This window comes from Vigna umbellata, chromosome 1 (assembly GCF_029865625.1).
Source record: "Vigna umbellata cultivar VRB3 chromosome 1, Vumbellata_1.0, whole genome shotgun sequence".
NCBI lineage: Eukaryota > Viridiplantae > Streptophyta > Magnoliopsida > Fabales > Fabaceae > Vigna > Vigna umbellata.
This window is the reverse complement of record NC_142165.1, coordinates 64,366,851-64,389,218: the sequence shown is the minus strand read 5'-3', so window position 1 is coordinate 64,389,218 and position 22,368 is coordinate 64,366,851. Positions and strand designations below refer to the sequence as shown.

Sequence of the window (22,368 nt, the reverse complement as noted above, 5' to 3'; positions counted from 1 at the left end):
GTATTCGCCGCTTACTTCTCCCTGCTTGGGCCTGTTTGTTGCACTGCCCAAACCACTAGGCCCAAAGGATGCACTCCAACACCATCTTTTGAAGGTTCTTTATTTTTTTTATTTCTTCACCCCACAATTTCTTTTGGAGAAAACTGTCTCTAATTAATGGTGGTATACTAGTAGTAGTAGTGTACAAGTGTTTACAAACCATTTAAAGTGAACATGGTGGATCCCAACAATATTTTTGGTATAATTTTCTTATGTTTGTTATCTAAAACTTTTATGGATTGTGTAATTCCATAATACGATTTAAGATTTTTTTTTGTCGAGAAATTTTGTGAAAGGTAAATATTGCACTAATACTATCTTATTATTTATAATTATATAATTTGGAAGATATTTCTTTTATCGACTTTAAATAGGTTAATTTGTAATTTGAAAGGTGATTTATGACTTTCATATAAGCCAATTTCAATTTGACTTATACACAATAACTATGATAGACAATTGTCAACACTCAATTTCGTCCGGATTGACTAAAAAATTTGTTTTATTGTTTTATCCTCATAAAAGGAAAAATTAAAAAAATATATATGTGTGTATATAAAAAGAAAAAAAAGTATATAATAAAAAATTATTAAAAAAAAAAAAAAGGTAAAAAAAAAATAGGATGAAGCGTTCGTCCTTCTTTGGGCGCGTTCGGTTTTTGCCACTGTTGCTGTGACCGTTCGTCCTCAACCGTGAGCCTTCAGCACGTTCGGACGTTCGTCCTCCGTTTCAACCGTTCGGTTATCATCCAGCGTTCGTCTTCCATTGCTTCGACCGTTCGTCCTAAACTGTGAGTCCTCAGCGTTCGTCATTTCTCAGCCCAGCGTTCGTCTTCTACTGTAGCTTTAGGACGAGCGTTCGCGTTCGTTCTCGAGGATCGTTCGTCCTCTGCATGGCGCGACCGTTCGTCCTCTGCCGTTCGTCCTTCCCCACTGTGGACGCTCGTCCAAACAGTGGCCGCTCGTCCAAACAAAGACCGTTCGTCCTTCCCCACTGTGGCCGCTCGTCCAAACAGTGGCCGCTCGTCCAAACAGTGGCCGTTCGTCCTTCCCCACTGTGGACGCTCGTCCAAACAGTGGCCGCTCGTCCAGACAGTGGCCGCTCGTCTTTTTTTTCAATAATATCACATGTGTGGCAAAAGTAACGTGGAGGATGCAACAACAATATCCCCCATTCACCTCAAACGCCCACTGCTACTAGAAACGGCCATCCTCCATATTCACACACAGCCAATATCATCACCTTCTCCTCCAACACGCCTCACGGCCATCCTTATACCATTTCATGGCAGCACCTTAGTCTTCATCTATTTCCTCCGTTTCATCATCCTAACAAACAGAAAACCAAATTTGAGTGTCATCGGAGACTCTGCCTCAGCCTTTGCCCGTCACCCCTGATCCAAACCCGAACCACCATCCTTTACCTCCACGTATGTCTATCGCGACCCTCATCACCAGCACACTTCAGATCCAGTCACCGTCGTTCTCCGCCTCTACCTCGCAGCCGCCGTCTTCTTCTCTCCTAGGTCAATACCCGCCACCACGAACTCCAGCCCAGACGGTTCCGACCCGGCAGCAAGAGAGGTCGCAGCCAGCAAGAAAGGTCGCCGTTGTCCTCCAGCATTAAGCCCTCGCCGACGGCCGCCCATCACTTCTCCCCACGCGGTGGCTGCCAAGTCTAGGAAGAAGGGAGGTTGCTTCCTTTGGTTTCATTCAGAAGAAAGAAAAAAAGAGAGAGTTTGGGCTTTGAGCCCGTTTTAGTTTCTAAATAAACAAAGAGAAAAAAAAAGAGGGTGTTGCTCCCTCCACCTCCACAGCCTTCTCCCTCCACCTCCCCAATTATCTTTAATTTCAATTATATTCTTAAAGTTAAAATTTTTTATTTTTATTATTTTATTATTTTAATATTTAAATATAAACTAATATAAATATACATTATTAAAATACATTAAAAAGATATTCAAAAATAATAAATCAAAATATTAAAATATCTAAAAAAATAATAACAAAAACATAAAATTAAAACAAAGCTTAAACGGATGACATCCTTCAACGGATGTCAACATCCGTTTAAGGCGAAACGGATGTCGACATCCGTTTTGCCTTAAACGGATGTTGACATCCGTTGAAGGATGTCATCCGTTTAGGCTTCGTTTTCATTTTACGTTTTAGGGTTAAAGGATTATTGGAAAGATTATTGGAAGGATTATTGGAAGGGTTTAGGGTTTAGGATTATTGGAAGGATTATGACTACGTACCTGGAGAGGAACCACGACAAGCACATTACACCACAAACGCACTGCACCACGTACTGCACCGAAAGCAAGAGAAAGATTGTTTGATAATTCTTTTCACGATCACTGAGCTTTGCAGAAAAATATTTTACTCATACAAGGAACTACGTAGGTTATCAGTGAAATATGTTATAAATGAGTAAAATTAAAAAACAATAATTCTAAAAATAAAATTTTACTGAGGGGCAAAATAGTAAAGGGGAGGTGGAGGGAGAAGGCTGTGGTGGTGGAGGGAGCAACACCCAAAAAAAGAAGGAGAACTTTTTCTGCATTTCATGATTTGCATCCTTTCATTTGGACTTAAGCCCGCTCTAGAAAAAAAAGAGAATTGGACATGAGCACACTATTTCAGAATACACCTCCGTTTTCGATTCCACACCGGGGCTGAAGCCCATTCCGTTTTTGCAAACAATAAAAAAGGGAGGTTTGGACATTGGGCTCATTTTATTTCTGGCACCTCCAACTTTGCTGCTGCACCTCTATAGAGCCCAATTTCGCTCCGCGCGCAACTCTGGTTCTTATATCTACACCCTTATTCTTGTTTAGTTATTATCTTGTTTTATTTTTATACTTTTGTTTCTTTTTTTATTATTATTTATTTGGTTATTAGTTTTTTCTGTATATAGCCCCTTGTAAGATAACCCCTACCCCCTGTTTTAGTGGATTTGCTCGTTTCGTTTTATATCAAAAGAAAATAAAAAAAATAATAAAAAATATATAAAACTTTAAAAAACATTTAATGTAATAAATCTCGGTATGAGTACTCGTGCGATCGTATGCATCAGCCTAGTACTTATTGCCCAAATATAAAATAAATAAAAAGCCGTGTGAGTGCTCGTGCGATCGTACGCATCAGCCTAGTACTCATTACGCAAAACAAAAGAAATAAAAAGCCGTGTGAGTGCTCGTGCGATCGTACGCATCAGCCTAGTACTCATTACGCAAAACAATAAAAGGAAAAAAAGCCGTGTGAGTTCTCGTGCGATCGTACGCATCAGCCTAGTACTCATTACGCAAAAAAAATATGTTTCAAAGGTTTAGGCACATGTGTGATCGCACGCATCGTCCTTGTGCTAAAAACCTTTTCTCTTTTCTAAAATTAAAAATCCAAAAAAAATATGTTTCAAAGGTTTAGGCACATGTGTGATTGCACGCATCGTCCTTGTGCTAAAAACCTCTTCTCCTAAACAATAAAAATACCAAAAAAATATAAAAATCCTCAAAAACTAAAAAAGGACTTCTACTTTTCAAATTCAAACAATATTGCCATGCAGAACTACGTGATCCTTGATTCTCCATCAAAAGTGGAGATACGTAGGAGCAAGGCCAGTCCTTGTCAGGCTCATTCTCCCAAAAATCCAAATTATCCATAACAAGTTTTCAAACAATTTTCCAAACAAGTTTCTCAAATAGTTTCTAAAAGAACTACGTAACCCTGATTTCTCACATGAGAATACGTAGGAGCAAGGTCAATCCTTGTCGGGCCCAAAAAGCTAAAAAGTATTGTTTGTTTTCTTTAGCGTTTTATTTTAAGGGGAAGTTAAACACTTTGAAACCACATCCACATTTGCACATTTAGTTAAAGGTACTGCCTTATGGCAGGCGTTGTAGGGTGCTGATACCTTCCCTACACGTAACCGACTCCCGAACCAAGAATCTGGTTCAATTTGACTATGCCTTATCATTTTATGGTTTTTCCGTAGTTTTCCAGAATAAACTATGGTGGCGACTCCAAAATCTCTTTTCAATACGTATTCTTTTTATTGGATCGTCGTCCCGTCGCGATTCCGGTTGCGACAGATGGCGACTCCGCTGGGGAAATGAGAGAGTCAGGCCATTTAATTAGATGTGCGATTTCAATGTGGTTTTTCTTTGTGTTTCTCTTCCCTCTTTCTTTGTCTTTGTTTGATATTTGTCATAATTGTATGTGTGTTTGTTTTGATTATATTGAACCCTAGGGTAGAAAACATGTTATATCTGCCTGGGATTTTTCTGGTTGTTTTGCAGGTGAGGGTTTGGGGTGTATAATTGCATTCTCCCTTCACACACACACAATATGCATATCATGAGTGAGGCCCTATACCCGGGTCTGAGCACAACTTAGAAATAGAGGGGTTGTGTAGCGGTGTCACTCTGGGATGTACTTCCTGTCTGGCTATCGTGAGAACTCCAGCTAGAGTCTGTTCTCTTCATTTGTGTCTCCACATCTAGTTGATTACTCTGACTGTTGTGCCTGATTTAAGCATTAGGAAGCTATCCTTGTGAGTGCATATATTTGGCCTTAGAACTTTTGATATTCAACCTTTGATAAGGCACAAAAGGGAGAAATGTGTATTCTGACAACCCTCATGTTTGCTTAATAAAAATCACGCACCTTGTACATATCATCATATCTCTTTATCTTTTTTTTCTTTCTTTCTTTCTTTTGCTTTTTCCTTTTTCTTCGCTCATTGTTTTTCTTCATAGTCTTGTCACATTTTGTGGATTCTAGTCAAAAATTATAAAGTTGTGATTAAGGCCCTTAAGCTAAAAATGGAAATTAACATGGAATTTGAGTCAAGGGGTATAAGAATTTGGTGAGTTTGTCAGAGGGGAAGAATTTGGGAAAATATTAAATGCAAGTCTTGAGGCCAAAGCTCTATACAACTAAATCGGGCAATATACCCATGTCCCGTCCTGGCTGAAGTTTATGGGACCCTTAATCGTTGTTACGAACTTAAAGAGGGAAAGATGTTATGTTGTCTACCAGTGGTGTATTTGTGGTTCATTTCCCATGAGACTGGAGACGCCTTAAATTCCCTGTACCCCATGGACGAATTATTGTAGTATGTAATCGATTACAAGGACATTGTAAACGATTACCCGAGAGAAAATTGGATTTTGTACAAAAAGTCCATCACAGGTACTCAGTCAGGTGAACATGGGTCACCATTGGAAAAAGAAGTGACTTTTAGGCACTGTTGCGCTTGTCTTAGGCTGTTCCTTGTGAACCACATGTGAAAAGAGCAAATGAATGGGCGCAACTTTGTGCAAGTTTAAACGAAGAACAAGTTAAATGGTGTGTCCCTTGGCAGCATAGATCGCAGATCACATATCATTGCAGGAGGTATCCTAATGTACCCCTCATGGGTATTAGGTGGTGTATTAATTGCAATCCTTTGTTAGCGCAAAAAAAATAATTTGAGTATCCTGAGAGGATCGCTAACACCTGCATCTCTCGCCACATTGCAGATCATATGAGGAATAAGTCTTCGCTGAAATGTTTCATCAAGTTAAAGACACTCGGGGAAATGTTGTTCGCTTCAAAGAAAGGCCCAAGATCATGGACTGTTAGTGGAAGTTGCCCTTAGCCAATGAATCACAGAAAGGGTTAAGACAATCAAGTTGTAATTCAGATTAATTTCCCCTACCCAACTTATGAGAAGAAATTTCAAAATGATGAGCAGTGGCTAGAAGCAGCAATGACAAAACTAGAAGGAATGTTGGCGTTAGCTAAGAGGAAAAAGATTGATGAGTCAGATGAAAAAAGAATATGTTGTTGAACAAGGACAAGTTAAAAGAATTGGAAGAGAAGTCTCTCATAGCTAGCTTCCCTTGCCAATGGAGCCATTGAAAACGTCCTTAAGTTCTTAGTTGATGCTGAGTCCGTAATGTCAATCATCAACCCGCTTGAGGGGACTGAAACATTCCTCAATTGCCGTAAGAAACTGATCAGACAAATGAAGAATGTGATGACTAAAGCCTGCGATGGTTGACCAAGAATTCCTATGTCTCGCATTTTGGGAACTTCTGAATGATGAATCACCTTATTGACTCAGTTTCGTGTTAATTTCCAAATTATACCGGGGCAATTATTTTCACAGCTTTATAATTTCTGACTAGAGATTTTAAACTGCGTTGTGTGTTCTTTTCATTTAAAAAAAAAAAACTAAAATACAGCTAAGCATCTAATACACCCTAAAGGACACGAACCAGTGGCAAAATCATGGAGAACCAAGTAGAAGTTCAAGAGGGAATGAAGGCCGATATCCGACAGCTGAAGGAACAAATGAGACAGGTCCTAAAGACCCTGGAAGCCTTACAAAGTCCTGGATGTTTATGCACACAACGATCACAACAAGGAGTTCCAGAAGCACAAACTTTCCCTTCCTATGGTCTTCCCCCGAATTATACTCCACCCTCAGGAGTGGACTCGAGACATCTTGACACTCAAAAGGCCGAAGGTAATGCAGTTGAAGTAGAAGACGAGCCTGGGGCAACCACTTTCATAATTCCTAGGCAGACGATCCAACCAGGTATTGAGAGCATGATAATGAAAAAACAACCTAAGACGAAGTCTCCATCTTGTGTCATTACACCAGCAGATTTTAAGGATGATAAGAGCAGATTAGAAGTCCTTGAGAAGAGGTTGAGAGCCATAGAGGGTGAAGGAAGTTTTGAATTTGAAGATGCTAAAAAACTGTGTTTAGTTCATGATGTGGTGATACCTCCAAAGTTCATGTTGCCAGAATTTGAGAAATATCGGGGAAATACTTGCCCGAGGGACCACATAAGCATGTACTGCAGGAAAATGGCAGCTTATGCCCACGATGAAAAACTTTTGATTCACTTCTTCCAAGAAAGTTTAATTGACGAAACTCTAACTTGGTACATGCGCTTAGATACTACTCACATCTACTCATGGAAACATCTGGTTGAGGCATTCTTAAGGCAGTATGGATATGATAAAGATTTGACACCTGACAGAGCACAATTGCAGAACATGGTGAAGAAAGAATCTGAATCATTCAGAGAATATGCCCAAAGGTGGAAAGATATTGTTGCTCAAGGAAAGTCTCTTATGAGTGATAACGAGATCGTTGACACATTCCTAAATACTCTGTAATCACCCTTCTGTAAGACCATGGTGAGCAGTGTTTTCCTAAGCTTCTCAAACTTGCGATAATCCAAGAAAAAATTGAAATTGGCGTGAAGACTGAAAAGATCGTACAAGGTCCTACCATGACAACGAATGTGAACAAGTCTGGTCTAAGCCTGGGACAAGGAGAGAAGAAGGAGCTCAATCACATCCTATTGCTCAAATACCGTCGGCCTACCCTTTGAAACTGCTCCGAGACAAGATTGGACTCAGCCCAAACTCAACTTCCCACCAAGCTGTCGGGTAGAAAAATGTTTGATCAAGAGAAAAGGCCTACGAGTTTCACTCCTATCCATATGACTTAGGCAACATTGCTTCCAAGTCTTATGCATAAAAAAGGTTGGTCTCCACTTGTTACATGGAGCCTTTAAAGCCTCAATACCTCAAGAATCATGATACAACATACACAAAAGGTGATTACCACGGAATGGCCATCGATCGTTCCAAAAGTGCTGGTGGTTCAAGCGCGAAGGCAAACTTTGATTCATTCAAGATAATTAAAGTTTGAAGAAAGTTAATCCAGCACTGTGGCAAGGTGTGAGTTCACCTCTAAAAATGCCATGACGAGGGAAGAGGACTCACGGATTATTTGGGAAAGCATTAAGTTGGAACTGATGTTGTTTTGCTCGAGCTTTAATTTGCCTCGCTATGAGGTTTATGCTCATTGATATCACGCTCTCATCCATGAATTTTAATGTAAAATTTCATTACTTGGTATCTCCAAGGTTTACTGGAAATCATGTCCTAATAGGGTGTCGTGGAGAAAATAAAATAAAAAAAATAATAATAAAACCGGAAATTGGAAAAATCTTGAGTCGCTTGTCTTACTTGCAAATTACCAAACTCTTGTTTTTTTTTAAAAAAAAAAAATGTTGCAGTGTCGGATTTTCCCGAATTTGATGTTTTCTTGCGAGACGTGTTTTCCATCTTTATAGTTGTGTCAGCGTGTATTTCATCATGTTTTCCATCAAAGGCTTATCTTGAGCCCATTTCTTCGTTGTTTCATGCAAATAATTTTGAGTTTTACTCCGGTCCTCATCTTTCGAAGTTATTTTTCCTTATCTTCCTTCATTGTAATATTTTTTTTAAGTCCTCTTCTTCTTTGTTTATTCGATTAGAATTTTTCTTTGGACAAAATAAAAAGAAAAACCATAAAAATCTAATTTTATTTCATCATTTGAGCAAGGTTTACAGTAAGGACAGAGGGAAAAATTTTGAACAAGGATACCAATTTGAAATATACTGAAACGATCATAGAATAAAAATACAAAAAAAAGAGAAAAAACAGATATAACAAAAAAGTGCAAGGTTACAATTTCAAATAAAGGCAGCAAAAAAAAAAGTAAATAAAGCAAGGCAAATAAAGGATGTTTAGAGTTCGATCAATGCTGATCGTTAATATTACAGACCATTAAAATAAAAAAAAAATAAATAAAAAAAAAAAATTTTCAGCGAAAGAATTCCCGAGCTGGTTGTGGTGGTCTAAGGGAGAGCTCCGTCGAAGGAGCTCTGGTTCGGAATGCGAGAGGCGTGGGTAGAGGGATTTGGCGTTCGTCCCTGTCGTCGTCGATGATGATCGAAACGGGGAACAAGTCCAGCAGCCTCGGCGCCCTCATAATTACCCAGCCATATTCTTCCAAAAAAAAAATTTTGTGTCAATAATAGAAAAAAAAAAATTGAAAAGAAAGAAAAAAAAGGATGGAGGTGATCAGGTTGCTTACCATACATGTATAGTGGCAGTTGTGAAAACTGAGTGCCAGTAGGGTCTATCTCCGCCTGCCAGCGCCTGATCCGATTACCGTGGTTGTTGAACCAGCAGTGCACATTGTATTCAGTGGCTTCTGCGAAAACCCTTAGTCGAGACGCAATCTCGACGACTTGGGCTCTGCTGGGATGTGTGACCCCATGGTTGTAGATATTGGTCATCATTTTGACCTGATCGTCAGTAGGTCGCCACCGCTGACTGGTGTACCTCTCCATCTCCGTCTCGCTCATCTTTCCTCTCTAAGTTTTCTGAAACAAAAAAAAATATAAAAATAAAAAGAACAAAAACAAAACAAAACAAACCATAAATAACAAAAATATTATGTTCATAGTCTAATGTCTTCTTCCATTGTGTTTCTTTTAAGCTAATTTTGTTCTTTGTATTGGGTCTTTCGAGTCTTATTGTCCAATTTGTGATCTGTTTCATGGTCCTCGCAAAGGTTCCTAAACGGATCTATGTCCATATTGTCCTTGTCCAGTTCATACAAATAAAATCTTCTTGTCCATGTCCAGTTCAATAAAATTCTCTTTTTTAAGTTTTCTGTTTTTATGGGGTACGTGGCGTTGTTCTACCCGATTGTCTCTGTCATACCTTCAATCGAAGGGAGATAAACGTCTGGTTTCCAACCTATATACCCCTTAAGTTTAAGACAGTTGTGTTTTTAAGTGTTTTAAGTTTTTTAAAATTAAAAAAAAAGATGAAGAAAGAAGACTCAGAAAGAAAAGCAAAGAAGGGCAAGACGGAAATAAAAGCAGACAAATCGGAAAGCAGAAGAAAATGAAGAGCTTGCAGGAAAGGAAAGCAGAAAAGAAAAACATAAAAGGGAGAGGGGAAGTAAAGCAAAAATGGAAAGCGAAAAAAAAGCATAAACAGAAGGCTAAAGGGAAAGAAGAACAGAAAAACAGAAAGGGAAGAAAAGAAAGAAGGAACGGAAAACTTAAAGGGGAGTAAGAAAATAAATAACAAGAAGGAAAGAAGTACAGAGGACTTACCTGGAAGTGCAGGGCTGCAGAAGCTTGTCGGAGGACTCAGACGCCTTCGAAGGCACGCGGGGACAAATGCTCCTCTCAGAAATCCAGACGCTCAGAAAGGAGAGAGAAGAGAGGAGTAGAGAGAGAAGAGAGAGGTAGAGAGAGAGGCAGATCGAGAAATGCCGCTCGACGCGGAGGAGTAACCATTTTATAGCGAAAATTTTGTCCACTGTAGCTACAGTTCCGGTCACTGCAACCGTCTGGTGTCGGTCTGATTTCTTTCTGAGTTTTAAAAAAAAAATAAATAAATAAAAAAATTTGAAAATCTGAAAACGGGTAGGGTTTTGTTGGGTCGATCCGGCCCAATTCAAGACTTCTTGGATGATCCGATTTCACCAAAAAAAATAATAAAACAAAAAATCAAAAATATGATAATTGGAAAATTTTCAAGAAATAATAATTGGAGTGTTGTAAAATTTGAAGTGTTCAAAATTGTTTTTCATTTGCATGATAAAGGACATTTTTCAGGTTCATTAGGCCTCATTGTCATGTTAGCCTTCTTTGAACCCAATTCTTTCTGAAATAATAAATTTGAGTGAAGAATTATTTTGGCATGTTTGTGATTTCACATCACGCCATTTTGTTCGATTTTATTCTTTATTCTTCTACATTTTGAATAAATCTAAAAAAAAATATATTGAAAAAAAAGGGAACAGTGCTCGAGCCCATTAGGCCCAATGGCCTTCGTGATTTTCTCTCGAGGCTACTTCTTTTGAAAATATGTCAAAAACATTTTGTTTTCACATTTTTGCTGTTGAATGATGTATCATTCTGAGATTTGTCAAAAAAAAAGAATTCAGGTTAGATTTCAATTTTTTTTTCAGTGTGGTAGTAGGAATAGTTATCGTTGAGCCCATCTGGGCCCATTTTCAGTGTAATATTTTCCTTAGTTTTGTTTTCGAAAAAAAAATATATAAAAATTTTTCCCTTGCATAATTTTCACATATGTCATATTTCATTTAAAACAAAAAAAAAAATGTAAAAAGCAATTTCAATTCCTTGAGTCGCTTTGGTATTGGGTTTGTCCGGCCCATTGGGCTCGCTATCTACATTCATTTTTTCTTCAGGTCCAAGTTTGACCCTTTTTCTTTGATGTCTTAAAAAATAAAAGTCAATCCAAAAATCTCAAAAATTATCAAAGTGCAAATTTTCAACAATGTCTTTAGAGTACAATCTTCCAAGTTGTCATGTGTGATTTTCTTTGAATTTGTAATTAAAAAAAAATCTGAAAATGAAAGCTGAACAGTTTTTGAGCCCATTAGGCCCTTTGTCATATGAGGTTTCTCTTAAACTGGTGCATCTGAATTTCTAAAAAAAATAAAAAAATAAAAAAAAAATAAAAAAAAATGCATGTCTTTGTAGATCTTGTGTTTTGAATTCAAATTTTTCCTTTTCATTTGTGTGAACAGGTATTTGTGCAAAAGATAAAATAAAGGGATTCAAACTCTTGTCTGAAGATTTTGTCATGGTTGTAAGAAGAATAGTGTTGGGCCCATTGAGTCTGGTGGTGTTGCAAAATTTTCTCTGGTTCAATCTTGTGAGATCCTCTCGTAACCAAAAAAATAAAAAAAAATGAATTTCTTTTAGCTTGTCCCATAAACTTGGAAAAATGCAAAAAAAAAAAAAAAATGTTTTCTTGGTCACCTTCTTGTGTCATGATCACACGGCTCAGGTCATCTGATCCATTGGGTCAATGTGCCTGGTAAGTCCAACTTCCTTCTTTGATACTTCTCCTCAGGGCCGATCCGATCTGGATTTTCCCGTGTCAGAAAGTGAATAAAACAAAAAAAAAACATTTATTTTTCAAACGTTTTTTTCTAAATCAAGTTTTCTCATATCAATTTTTTTTGCATTGCTCACCAAGCCTAGTTTCTGCACTGGTTCCCAAGCCTTTGTTTCCATTTTAGCTCTCAAATCCCATTTCCCATACTGGCCTGCAAAGCTCAGTTTCCATACTGACCCGCAAGGCCCAGTTTCCATTGGCCAAGAAATCCCAATTTTTCCAATGGCTCACGAAGCCCATTTTCCACATCGGTCCGCAATGTCCAGTTGCTAGGCTGGTCCGCAAAGCCCAATTTTCATAAAAAAAAAATTAATTAAAAAAATATATACAAAAACAAAAAAAAATCTGTTTTTTCAACTAGCATCATCATTTTCATTTCATATCACTTTTCTTCATGCATAAAACCAAAAAAAATACGCAAAAGTTGAGTCAATTATTTTCGATGCAAATCATCCATTTTATGAAAAAAAAATAAGTATAATGGATGTCATAATCTCCTGGAATCAAATGATCAAATCAAATATTCTTAAGAGATATTTGTGTGTGCATCGCTTGAAAACATCATCCTTTAGCCCTCACTGTACCAAGAGATTGGCCCAATCATGTCCTTGAGCCCAATTGATAAACACCAAGTTTTACACTGGGGCAGATTTTCCGTTATATCCACTGGCTTTCATTTGGGAGATCCTGAAATCCGTTGTAAAAAAAAAAAATGAAAAAATGAATGACTCTTGTTGAGATCATTTAGTCTTGTCTCCTAACTAATCTTTTGAAAATGAAACAACCAATATTTGAAATGATGTGTGGCCATTTTTCTTCATCCAAAAAAAAAAAAAAAAAACAAAAATATATCCTTTGATACCAAATTTGAGCCAATAAGAAATTTCTTTTCAAATTTTACCCAAACAAGGGTTACCATCACAGTAGAAGTCGACTCAAATCGCAAGAAGAACACACTTAGTGATCAAATGAAGAGAATTCCTCAAAAGTGAAGCAAGAATGGAAAGAATCACAAACTGATGACAAGCAAAGAATGAAATTTGAGAAAGGACAAAATAGTCAAAACAGATTTGACAAATAGCTGATACGAGGTGTAGATGGTAACTCTTGTTTCCAATAACCCACAAAAATTTATTTGAGCCTTTATATCCTTTCTTTCAACACCCTTTAGCCCAATCCACATTACAAGCCCAATAAAAGTCCACACAGATTGAATACTGGTTGCTTAAATTTTCATAAAGCTTAATTTTGAGACAAGACAAAAATGACCGACAATGCAGTCAAAAAAAAAATGATGAAAAATGATGAAAAATCAATGTCCTCGAATGAAGGGAACTCCCTATTGATCAAAATTACACAAAGGAAAATCAAGCCAATTGGGGCAATCTTTTCAAGCCAATCCTTTCCATATCCATCACAAATTCCTGAACACATTCAAATCCCATTCAAACTCTTCCCCCGATTCCTAAACTAGGGGGCAATTTTGGGCAACTTTATTTCATATGTTTTGGCCCATTCAAAATATCGAGCAACTTTGTTAGTCTCACATTTGTTTCATCTGTATATTCAAAGTTCGTACCAAGACCGAGGCATCCCTTGTTGGGTCTCTCAGATTTGTCTACACTGAAACTCATGGATCCACCCTCAAAACAGGGGCAGACACTTTAGGGCTTTGTATGATTTTGAGTCCATCTTATCATTCGTAAACCCAGAGTGGGGGGAAACTTCTTTTTGAACCTCGCTTAATTGACTCATACCCAAAACCAAGGCGTGTCTTTCATATGCTTCGGCCCATTTAGAGTATTGAGCAACTTTGTTAAATCTCAAATTTTTTTCATCTGAATATTCAAAGCTCATATAAAGACTGGGGCATCCCTTGTTGGGCCTTGCATGATCTTGGTTCGCCCCGAACTTCAAAAATCTAAAAACCACCAAAATTGGGGCAATTTGCAAATCCCACATGATATTCTCACTCCCTGATTCCTGACTTATTCCCTCTCATTTCGGATACATTTGTCCATACCAATACTTCTACCATGTTCCAGAGCAGCTTCTGGGTATCTACTACTTCACAATGGCCTTTGTAGCCGTTTTAAGGAGTAAGAGGCTCAAGTAGCCAACCCGGTACTCTCCAAATCCTTCCAATCATCCTCCACGTTTTTGTCCCAACCCTTGATACCAAGCATGTACACACTAGTATCTCGTCAAGAAATGTGTGGCACACAAACTTCATTTTGCACAGTTGACTTTAGGATTTGGACGTCCATTGAAAAGAAATTGGAAGTCTAGATCGTCATAAATTGGATAATTTCAAAGGAAACAAATTGACTCTAAAAAAAATGTCATAGGTTCATAATCTTCCAATACATCTTGTACATATTTTCATCAAACTTTGAATTTGCCTCCATGTATATTCATCAAATTTCCTTCCTTCAAAAAGACAAAATTCAACATGCATCAAAGTTTTCTCCTCCAATTTCAAAATTACATACTTTCACCAAATTTTCTTCTTTCAAAAAAAAAGAGACAAAAAAATCAGCATGCATCAAAGTTTTCTTCTCCAAATTACAAAATTTACATCAACCAAGTTTCTTTTGCACATCAAGATTTCAAATCCTTGTACAAAAATGCAACACCTTGTTTCTTAATTTCAAAATTTTCCAAAAAAAAAAATCAAAATCAAAAAATTTTCAACATCTCAAAATTTCAACCAATTCCAAATTTCAAATTCAAAACAATCAAACATTTTTCTCTCTACCATTTTATCTCGGCCATCTGCAAGATAATGGTCGAAAGCACTTTTCTTTTGTTTTATCTCGGCCATCTGCAAGATAATGGTCGAGCGCACTTTTCAGTTTTGTTTTATCTCGGCCATCTGCTAGATAATGGTCGAAAGCACTTTTCAGTTTTGTTTTATCTCGGCCATCTGCAAGATAATGGTCGAAACCACTTTTGAGTTTTGTTTTATCTCGGCCATCTGCAAGATAATGGTCGAGCGCACTTTTCAGTTTTGTTTTATCTCGGCCATCTGCTAGATAATGGTCGAGCGCACTTTTCAATTTTGTTTTATCTCGGCCATCTGCTAGATAATGGTCGAAAGCACTTTTCTCTTGTTTTATCTCGGCCATCTGCTAGATAATGGTCGAAGGCACATTTCAGTTTGTTTTATCTCGGCCATCTGCTAGATAATGGTCGAAAGCACTTTTCTCTTGTTTTTATCTCGGCCATCTGCTAGATAATGGTCGAGCGCACTTTTCTCTTATTTTATCTCGGCCATCTGCAAGATAATTGTCACATCCCAGAAATATACAGTCATCAACTATATACTTAGAATAATCACATTAATCAATATTACAAAACAGTTTTAAAAGTGAAGGAAACAGATTTAAATAAATGGCCGAACGGCCTTTCATGTATAAATTAACGAGCGTTTACAAAAGAAATGAGGACGAACGGTTTACAAAAATTGACCGAACGTCCAAATATGTACAGCAACAAAAGAACGCTCGCTCACAGCCGCTCGATATCCTATCTACACTAACTAAAACCGAACGCATTTACGGTTCGGCCTTCACCTCGACTTCCACTAAGTTTTCTTCAGCAATGATTTCCTCCTCAAGTGTTTGCTCCAAAGATGCATCTCCCTCTGCTCACATCCACACGGATGATCATTGCATTTGACAAGACGGATATACATAGACAAGACAACACAATGGAAAATGCAAGGGTAAGCTTATTGAATTTAATTCAAGTCAAACATACATTTCATACTTATCAAACACAGCAAATAAATTCACAAGCATACTCATTCAATTCATACAATAATTCCATCCAAATCCTGATACTAGACAGACCGTCCGGACATGTATGAATCCTGTGTAGCTAAGGTGTCCGTGCACCCAGGTGAGTGACTGGAATACTCATCAGTTAGCCACCTGAGGTTAGTCTTTTCTGTCCAAGTTACAGTTATGGACTAGACCTCCTGCCATTCCCACGCATGACATACTCATCTCTACTTGAGAACGAGCATTCACGGAATATCAGGATGAACCACCATCTAAGCTTACCACGTTCATACTTACAAATCTCAATTTCCATTCAAGAGTCGTTCCACCCTGGAACGCTCGTTCAAATCCAACAATCACAATTTCATTTCTCATGGTGTTCGCACATATTAACCTTTCATCTTATTCACACTTTCATTCTCAGTTTCACTTCCATAAAAGAACGAACGTCCAGCCCCCTTTGTAATAGAGGACGAACGTTAAGGTAATATCAAGAAGGCTTGTTCACGAACTTAAATCAGTTAGATGAACTGAATCTAGAATGATTTATAATTTACTTAGAAAAATCCAAATTCAATAATTCTGGAATGAATCAAATGGATAGATGTATCACAAATTGTTTAAACAAAGAATCCGAACACAATTTAATTCAAGAGACAACCGCCAGTCAATGACGAGCGTGAAAATAGACTTTTGATGAATTTTGGACGAACGTCACTGAGGACTTGGACGAACGTCAACAGAACTTTTGAACGAACGCTGTTTAGATTTATGGACGAACGCTATTTCAATTCCAGGACGAACGCTAGTACCGTTCGCTAATAATTGAGAGAATGAACGAACGTTCGGTATATGACCGAGCGTTCTTTATCACATACGCATTTGGACGAGCGTTCGGCATCAGACCGAGCGCTACTTATCAATTACGCTGTTTAGGACGAACGTTCGGTCTAAGACCGAACGCCACTTCAGGACGTACGTTATTTAAATGGGGAATTTTCACTGATTCAAAATCTAAGAAGTTTGGGCTTTATATAAGGTAAGATACTTGAAATTTATGTAATACAATTTGACTAAGTGTTCAAAGGATGTTATCAAGCTTCTCAACTCTCACGCAACACTCATGAAGGATACGTATGGCCAAATGCTCACACGTAATGCTATATCAAAGGGCGTTCGTTCTCAAGGGAAATCCTTTCCAAATGAAAGGGTTTGACTACTTCCAGGAATTAACCAAGACTATCGAACGGTAAATGACCGTATCGATACGAACGTTCATTTTCATAGTATTTTCAGATTTATATTCCACATACAGTAACCATATTTTTCCAGTATACTCACATTCATTTACTCATATCATAACATATCTTATATTTCTCAAGCTTTTGAATTAAACACCATATTCAATCATTCAATACCAAGATCATACAACATACAACTTTTCAGATCATTCATATACCCAAGCATAAAATTCTCAGTACATACATGCATCACTTTTCATATATCATTTCAGAATCATAATCATATTTTCAAACTTCACACCCGCACATGCAGTACAGAGATTACATGAATTAAACCAATAAGCTTCCCTTACCCGGATTGCGCTTTCGTTCTTCAAAAGAAAACCAGATCCCAGTATAAACTCTTCTACCCTTTACGTTTCAAACCCAAAACTCCTCAAACTAAAATTACAGAAAAACCAATACTGGTTCAGAGAAGGTGCATGCAGATTAAAACGAGGCTTGCATGTGGAAAATGAAGAGTGGTTGAGGACGTGAAACTTACCCGTTTCAGAATCCAAAACCAATCGGTTTGAAGGAAAGCTCACGGTGCAGTGCTGATTCTCACGGTGCTGAAATGTGAACGGAGTAGTGTAGTGTGAGTTACAGAAGAGAGAAGAAGAAAGGTCTCTAGAGAGAAGGTAGAGGATTTGGAGTGCAAGAGTTCAGGGAAGAAGATGAAGTGTGCAGAGAAGGGGAAGAGTTTTCCAGAAATCAATTTTCTCTTCCCAGGCAGAACGAATGTCCATTCGCCTGCTGCCACTTGGATTCCATTAACGTTTTAGAACGTTCCAAAAACGCCACTTGTCAGCATGCATGCATTGTGAACGTGAGTGAGTTTTAAATGAAGAAGTGTACGTGTCACAGTGCATTAATGGAAGCAGAGAGATGATTCAGCAGATGAATTAATGGGGCGTGACAATCCCCCTAACTAAAAAAAATTTTCGTCCTCGAAAATGGAAGACTTACCAGGGAATAGATGAGGGTATAAGTCCTTCATGGCATCTTCAACTTCCCAAGTAGAGTCGCCAGTCTTGTCGTCCCATAATACTTTCACCAAGCGAACGTCCTTCCCTTTGTATAGCTTGGTGCGTTCTTCTTCAATGCGGATAGGCTTCATTTCAAATGTTCTATCTTGGCGAAGTTGAATGTTTTCCAGCTCCAATATGTGCGAAGGATCAGCTACGTACTTTCGAAGTTGCGAGACGTGAAACACTGGATGAAGGTTGGATAATTGTGGAGGTAAAGCCATCTCGTATGCAACTGGTCCAATCTTCCTTGTGATCTGGTACGGCCCTACGAACTTGGGAGATAATTTCTTTGATCTCAATGTTCTTCCTACTCCAGTAGTTGGATGCAGCCTTAAGAAAACGTGGTCACCAGCTTTGAACTCCAAGGGTCGTCTCCTCTTATCTGCGTATGATTTCTGCCTGCTTCTGGACGTCCTCAATCTGTCTTGAATTAATTTCACCTTCTCAGTTGTTTGCTGAACAAGCTCCGGTCCTGTTAATATGTTCTCTCCTTCTTGAAACCAACAAAGAGGTGTGCGACATTTGCGTCCGTAAAGTGCTTCAAAGGGAGCCATTCCAATGCTTGACTGGAAGCTGTTGTTGTAGGTGAACTCAACTAAAGGCAAGACCTCATCCCAAACGCCCATGTGGTCGAGTACACATGCTCTTAGCAAATCTTCAAGCGTTTGGATGGTTCTCTCGGATTGACCGTCCGTCTGAGGGTGGTATGCTGAACTCATTTGGAGTTTGCTGCCAAGTTCACTCTGCAACGACTGCCAAAACCGAGAGGTGAACCTTGTGTCTCGGTCAGAGATGATGCTGGATGGCACTCCATGTAGACGAACGATCTCTTTAATGTAGAGCTTTGCCAAGTTAGTCAATGACATCTTCAGGTTAATTGGTAGGAAGTGAGCACTCTTTGTTAAGCGATCCACTATCACCCAAATGGAATCGTGATTCTTGAATGTGCGAGGCAAGTGTGTCACGAAATCCATTGAGATGCTGTCCCACTTCCATTCGGGAATCTCCAAAGGCTGCAGTAGTCCACCCGGTCTTTGATATTCAGCTTTAGCACGTTGACAAGTTAGACATGAAGCCACAAAACGTGCAACATCCTTCTTCATCCCGGGCCACCAAAACGACTGTTTTAAATCATGATACATCTTAGTCATACCAGGGTGTATGCTGAGACGACTATGATGTCCTTCCTCCAAGATAATCCTCTTCAGCTTGCCATCATTGGGAATGCACGTCCGTCCCAGCGTTGAAATGCTTGGCTTGATCCGTACCGAGCGCGCTTAAAATCTTCATCAATTCTTCATCCTCTCGTTGTTTCATCCAGATTCGGTCGAACACATCACTTGATATCCTCAAGGTGCAGCATTTGATGCTGTCCGGTTCTACATTGAACTGCAACCTCAAGTCCCTAAAGCTTTCCATTAAGCTTATCTCACGCACCATCATGGACGAGACATGCACCACCTTCCTACTTAATGCGTCCGCCACTACGTTTGCTTTACCAGGATGATAAAGCAACTCAAAATCATAATCTTTAAGGAATTCCAGCCATCTCCTTTGCCTCATATTCAACTCTTTTTGATCAAAGAGATACTTGAGACTCTTATGATCACTGAAGACTTGGAAAACGGATCCATACAAGTAATGCCTCCAAATCTTCAAGGCAAAGACTACTGCTGCCAGCTCCAAATCATGTGTTGGATAGTTCCTCTCATGTATCTTCAACTGCCGAGAGGCGTAAGCCACTGCCTTCTTCTCTTGCATGAGAACGCACCCCAAACCTTGGTGAGATGCATCACAGTAAACTTCAAACGGCTTGGCAGTGTCCGGAATCACTAGAACTGGAGCGCTCGTCAGCTTCTGTTTCAACTCTTGGAAGCTGGATTCACACTTATCGGTCCAAGCAAACGGATGATCCTTTCTGGTCAGCTGTGTTAACGGTGCTACTATCTTAGAGAACCCTTCTATGAAACGCCTGTAGTAGCCCGCCAGTCCAACAAAACTCCTCACTTCCGTGACCGAACGTGGGCTTTCCCACTCTAAGACCGCTCGCACTTTAGCAGGATCAACTGAAATTCCACCAGCTGACACAACGTGTCCCAAGAACTGTACTTCCTTCATCCAGAATTCACATTTAGATAGCTTAGCATACAGTTCTTTTTCCCTCAACACTCCAAGTACTAATCTCAAGTGCTCTTCATGTTCTTCACAGTTCTTGGAGTATATGAGAATATCATCAATAAACACCACTACAAACTTGTCTAAATATGGCCTGAAGATGCGGTTCATGTAGTCCATGAAAACTGCAGGAGCGTTTGTCACACCGAACGGCATGACCACGTACTCATAATGTCCATAACGAGAACGAAAGGCTGTCTTCTGGATATCTCCTTCCTTAACACGAATCTGATGATAGCCCGATCTCAAATCTATCTTTGAGAAAACGCTCGCTCCATGCAATTGATCCAGTAGATCGTCAATGCGAGGCAATGGGTATTTATTCTTGATGGTTAGCTTATTCAATTGACGATAGTCAATGCATAACCGAGAGCTGCCATCCTTTTTCTTCACTAACAGTACAGGCGCTCCCCAAGGTGACACGCTTGGACGGATGAACTTCTTGTCCATCAATTCTTCAATTTGTTTCTTAAGTTCAACCAATTCAGCAGGTGCCATCCTGTATGGTTGAACGGATATGGGGGCTGCGGTTGTTACCAGATCAATGGTAAACTCAACTTCACGAACGGGTGGTAATCCAGGCACCTCATCAGGGAAAACGTCTAGAAATTCACCTACTACTGAACGTGCTTCTCTCCACTTAGACTGCGTTCGTTCAGAACTTTCAGATTCATTATCCGCGTGAGTCATGATCAAAAAGCAACTGGCTCCTTCCATTATATCTTCTTTCCACTGGCCGAGTGTCACACCCAACTTTTCTTCATGTTCTTCAGGAAAAATCAATTCCTTTGCTCCACAATCAATGAGTATGTGATTGGTAGTAAGCCAATCCATCCCCAGAATCACTTCTAGGTCCTTGAGAGGCAAACATATGAGGTTCACCTTATACCTACGTCCTTCAATCTCAAGAGGACATCTAACACATACGGTAGATGTTCTCACCTCACCAGCAGCTGGTGTAGATACCACCAAATCAAACTGCATCTCGCTCTCCACTATCCCCAACTTATCAACGCACGCCTTCGAGATGAAGGAGTGTGTCGCCCCCGAGTCAAACAACACACAACAATTCATTCCATACAGCAAGCATGTGCCAGTAACGAGCGTACCTGAGCTCGCTGCTTCTGCACCAGTGATCGCATAAACACGCCCGACAGCTTGGGCTCGTCCACCACCTCTAGTCTGATTTCTTCCAGTGTTGGGTGGCCTCATCACTGCACGTCCACCCATATTGCACTCGTTCTCCAGGTGGCCATGTCTTCTACAACGTGTGCAATACTTTACTCCTACCAATTGAGGGCATGATGACCTGAAATGAGGTCCTCCACACTGGAAACATCTAACCGGCCCCTGTTGGTTTGATTGTCCAGCAACTACCATAGCTTGCGAACCACCTGACTGAGCTGGACGAGCATACGGGGTCCTGTTTCTATTCACATTGGATCTCGACAGAATTGGCCCTCTTGATACTTGTTGTTTCTTCTGTTGTTCCGCCTCAGCCATATTTTTCTCTAACACTTTAGCTCTCTCAACTATGGCTGGAAACGTCCGAATGCACAAGCTAGAGATCAACACCTTGAGATCACTTCTCAGCCCATTTTCAAACTTCCTACACTGCCACTCTTCACTAGTAGCCATTGTATAGAACCTCACCAAGTGTTTGAACTTATTTGTATACTCTGAAACGGACATCCCTCCCTGTACTAGCTGAAGAAACTCCACTTCCTTAGCAAAACGGACGCTATCAGGGAAGTACTCCTCATAGAATTTGTTCCTGAAAACCTCCCAAGTAATAGGTCTGTGAGCGTCCGTAAGTATAGCCTTAGCGCTCGCCCACCAGTGGCTTGCTTCTCCCGTAAGCAAATACTCCGTGAAAGCCAATCGATTCTCATCTGGACATCTCTTAGCATTGTAAATTCGTTCCATATCCTGCAGCCACTGATCTGCCTCATCAGGGAGACCTTTCCCACTAAACTTGGACGGATGGTGTTGGAGAAAGCTCTCCAAACTCCACTCGGTATGGTGAACGGCATTGGAAGAGGACGCTCCTGGCGTGCCTCTAGTAGCAGCAATGAGTTCCATTAATTGTCTCTGAGTGGCTTCAGAGTTTTCTCTTGCGGCCTCAAGACTTCTTAGAGCAGCTGCATTCTGCTCCATAAGTGTAGTATTTTGTTGTTGCAGGCGTTCAATAACCGACTCCAACAACCTAGAATTGTTGGACGTATCCGGCTCGTTTGGTTGAGGGGGAGGAGGAAGTCTAGGAGCCAT

At 39.5% G+C, this 22,368-nt stretch overlaps 2 protein-coding genes across 2 annotated transcripts; both read right to left on the bottom strand.

The window, feature by feature from the left end:
• Positions 1-7,692: 7,692 nt before the first annotated feature.
• On the bottom strand, positions 7,693-9,484 carry LOC148206036 (protein WUSCHEL-like). The gene is made up of 2 exons (XM_088112740.1): positions 8,972-9,484; positions 7,693-8,883 (listed from the first exon to the last, which is right to left on the bottom strand). The coding sequence occupies exons 1-2, from the start codon at positions 9,243-9,245 to the stop codon at positions 8,699-8,701; spliced, it is 459 nt and encodes a 152-aa protein (XP_087968866.1). The 5' UTR covers positions 9,246-9,484; the 3' UTR covers positions 7,693-8,698.
• Positions 9,485-19,140: 9,656 nt separating this feature from the next.
• On the bottom strand, positions 19,141-22,368 carry LOC148206035 (uncharacterized). Its single transcript, XM_088106287.1, has 4 exons — positions 21,210-22,368; positions 20,638-21,095; positions 19,571-20,436; positions 19,141-19,477 (listed from the first exon to the last, which is right to left on the bottom strand). The coding sequence occupies exons 1-4, from the start codon at positions 22,366-22,368 to the stop codon at positions 19,141-19,143; spliced, it is 2,820 nt and encodes a 939-aa protein (XP_087962413.1).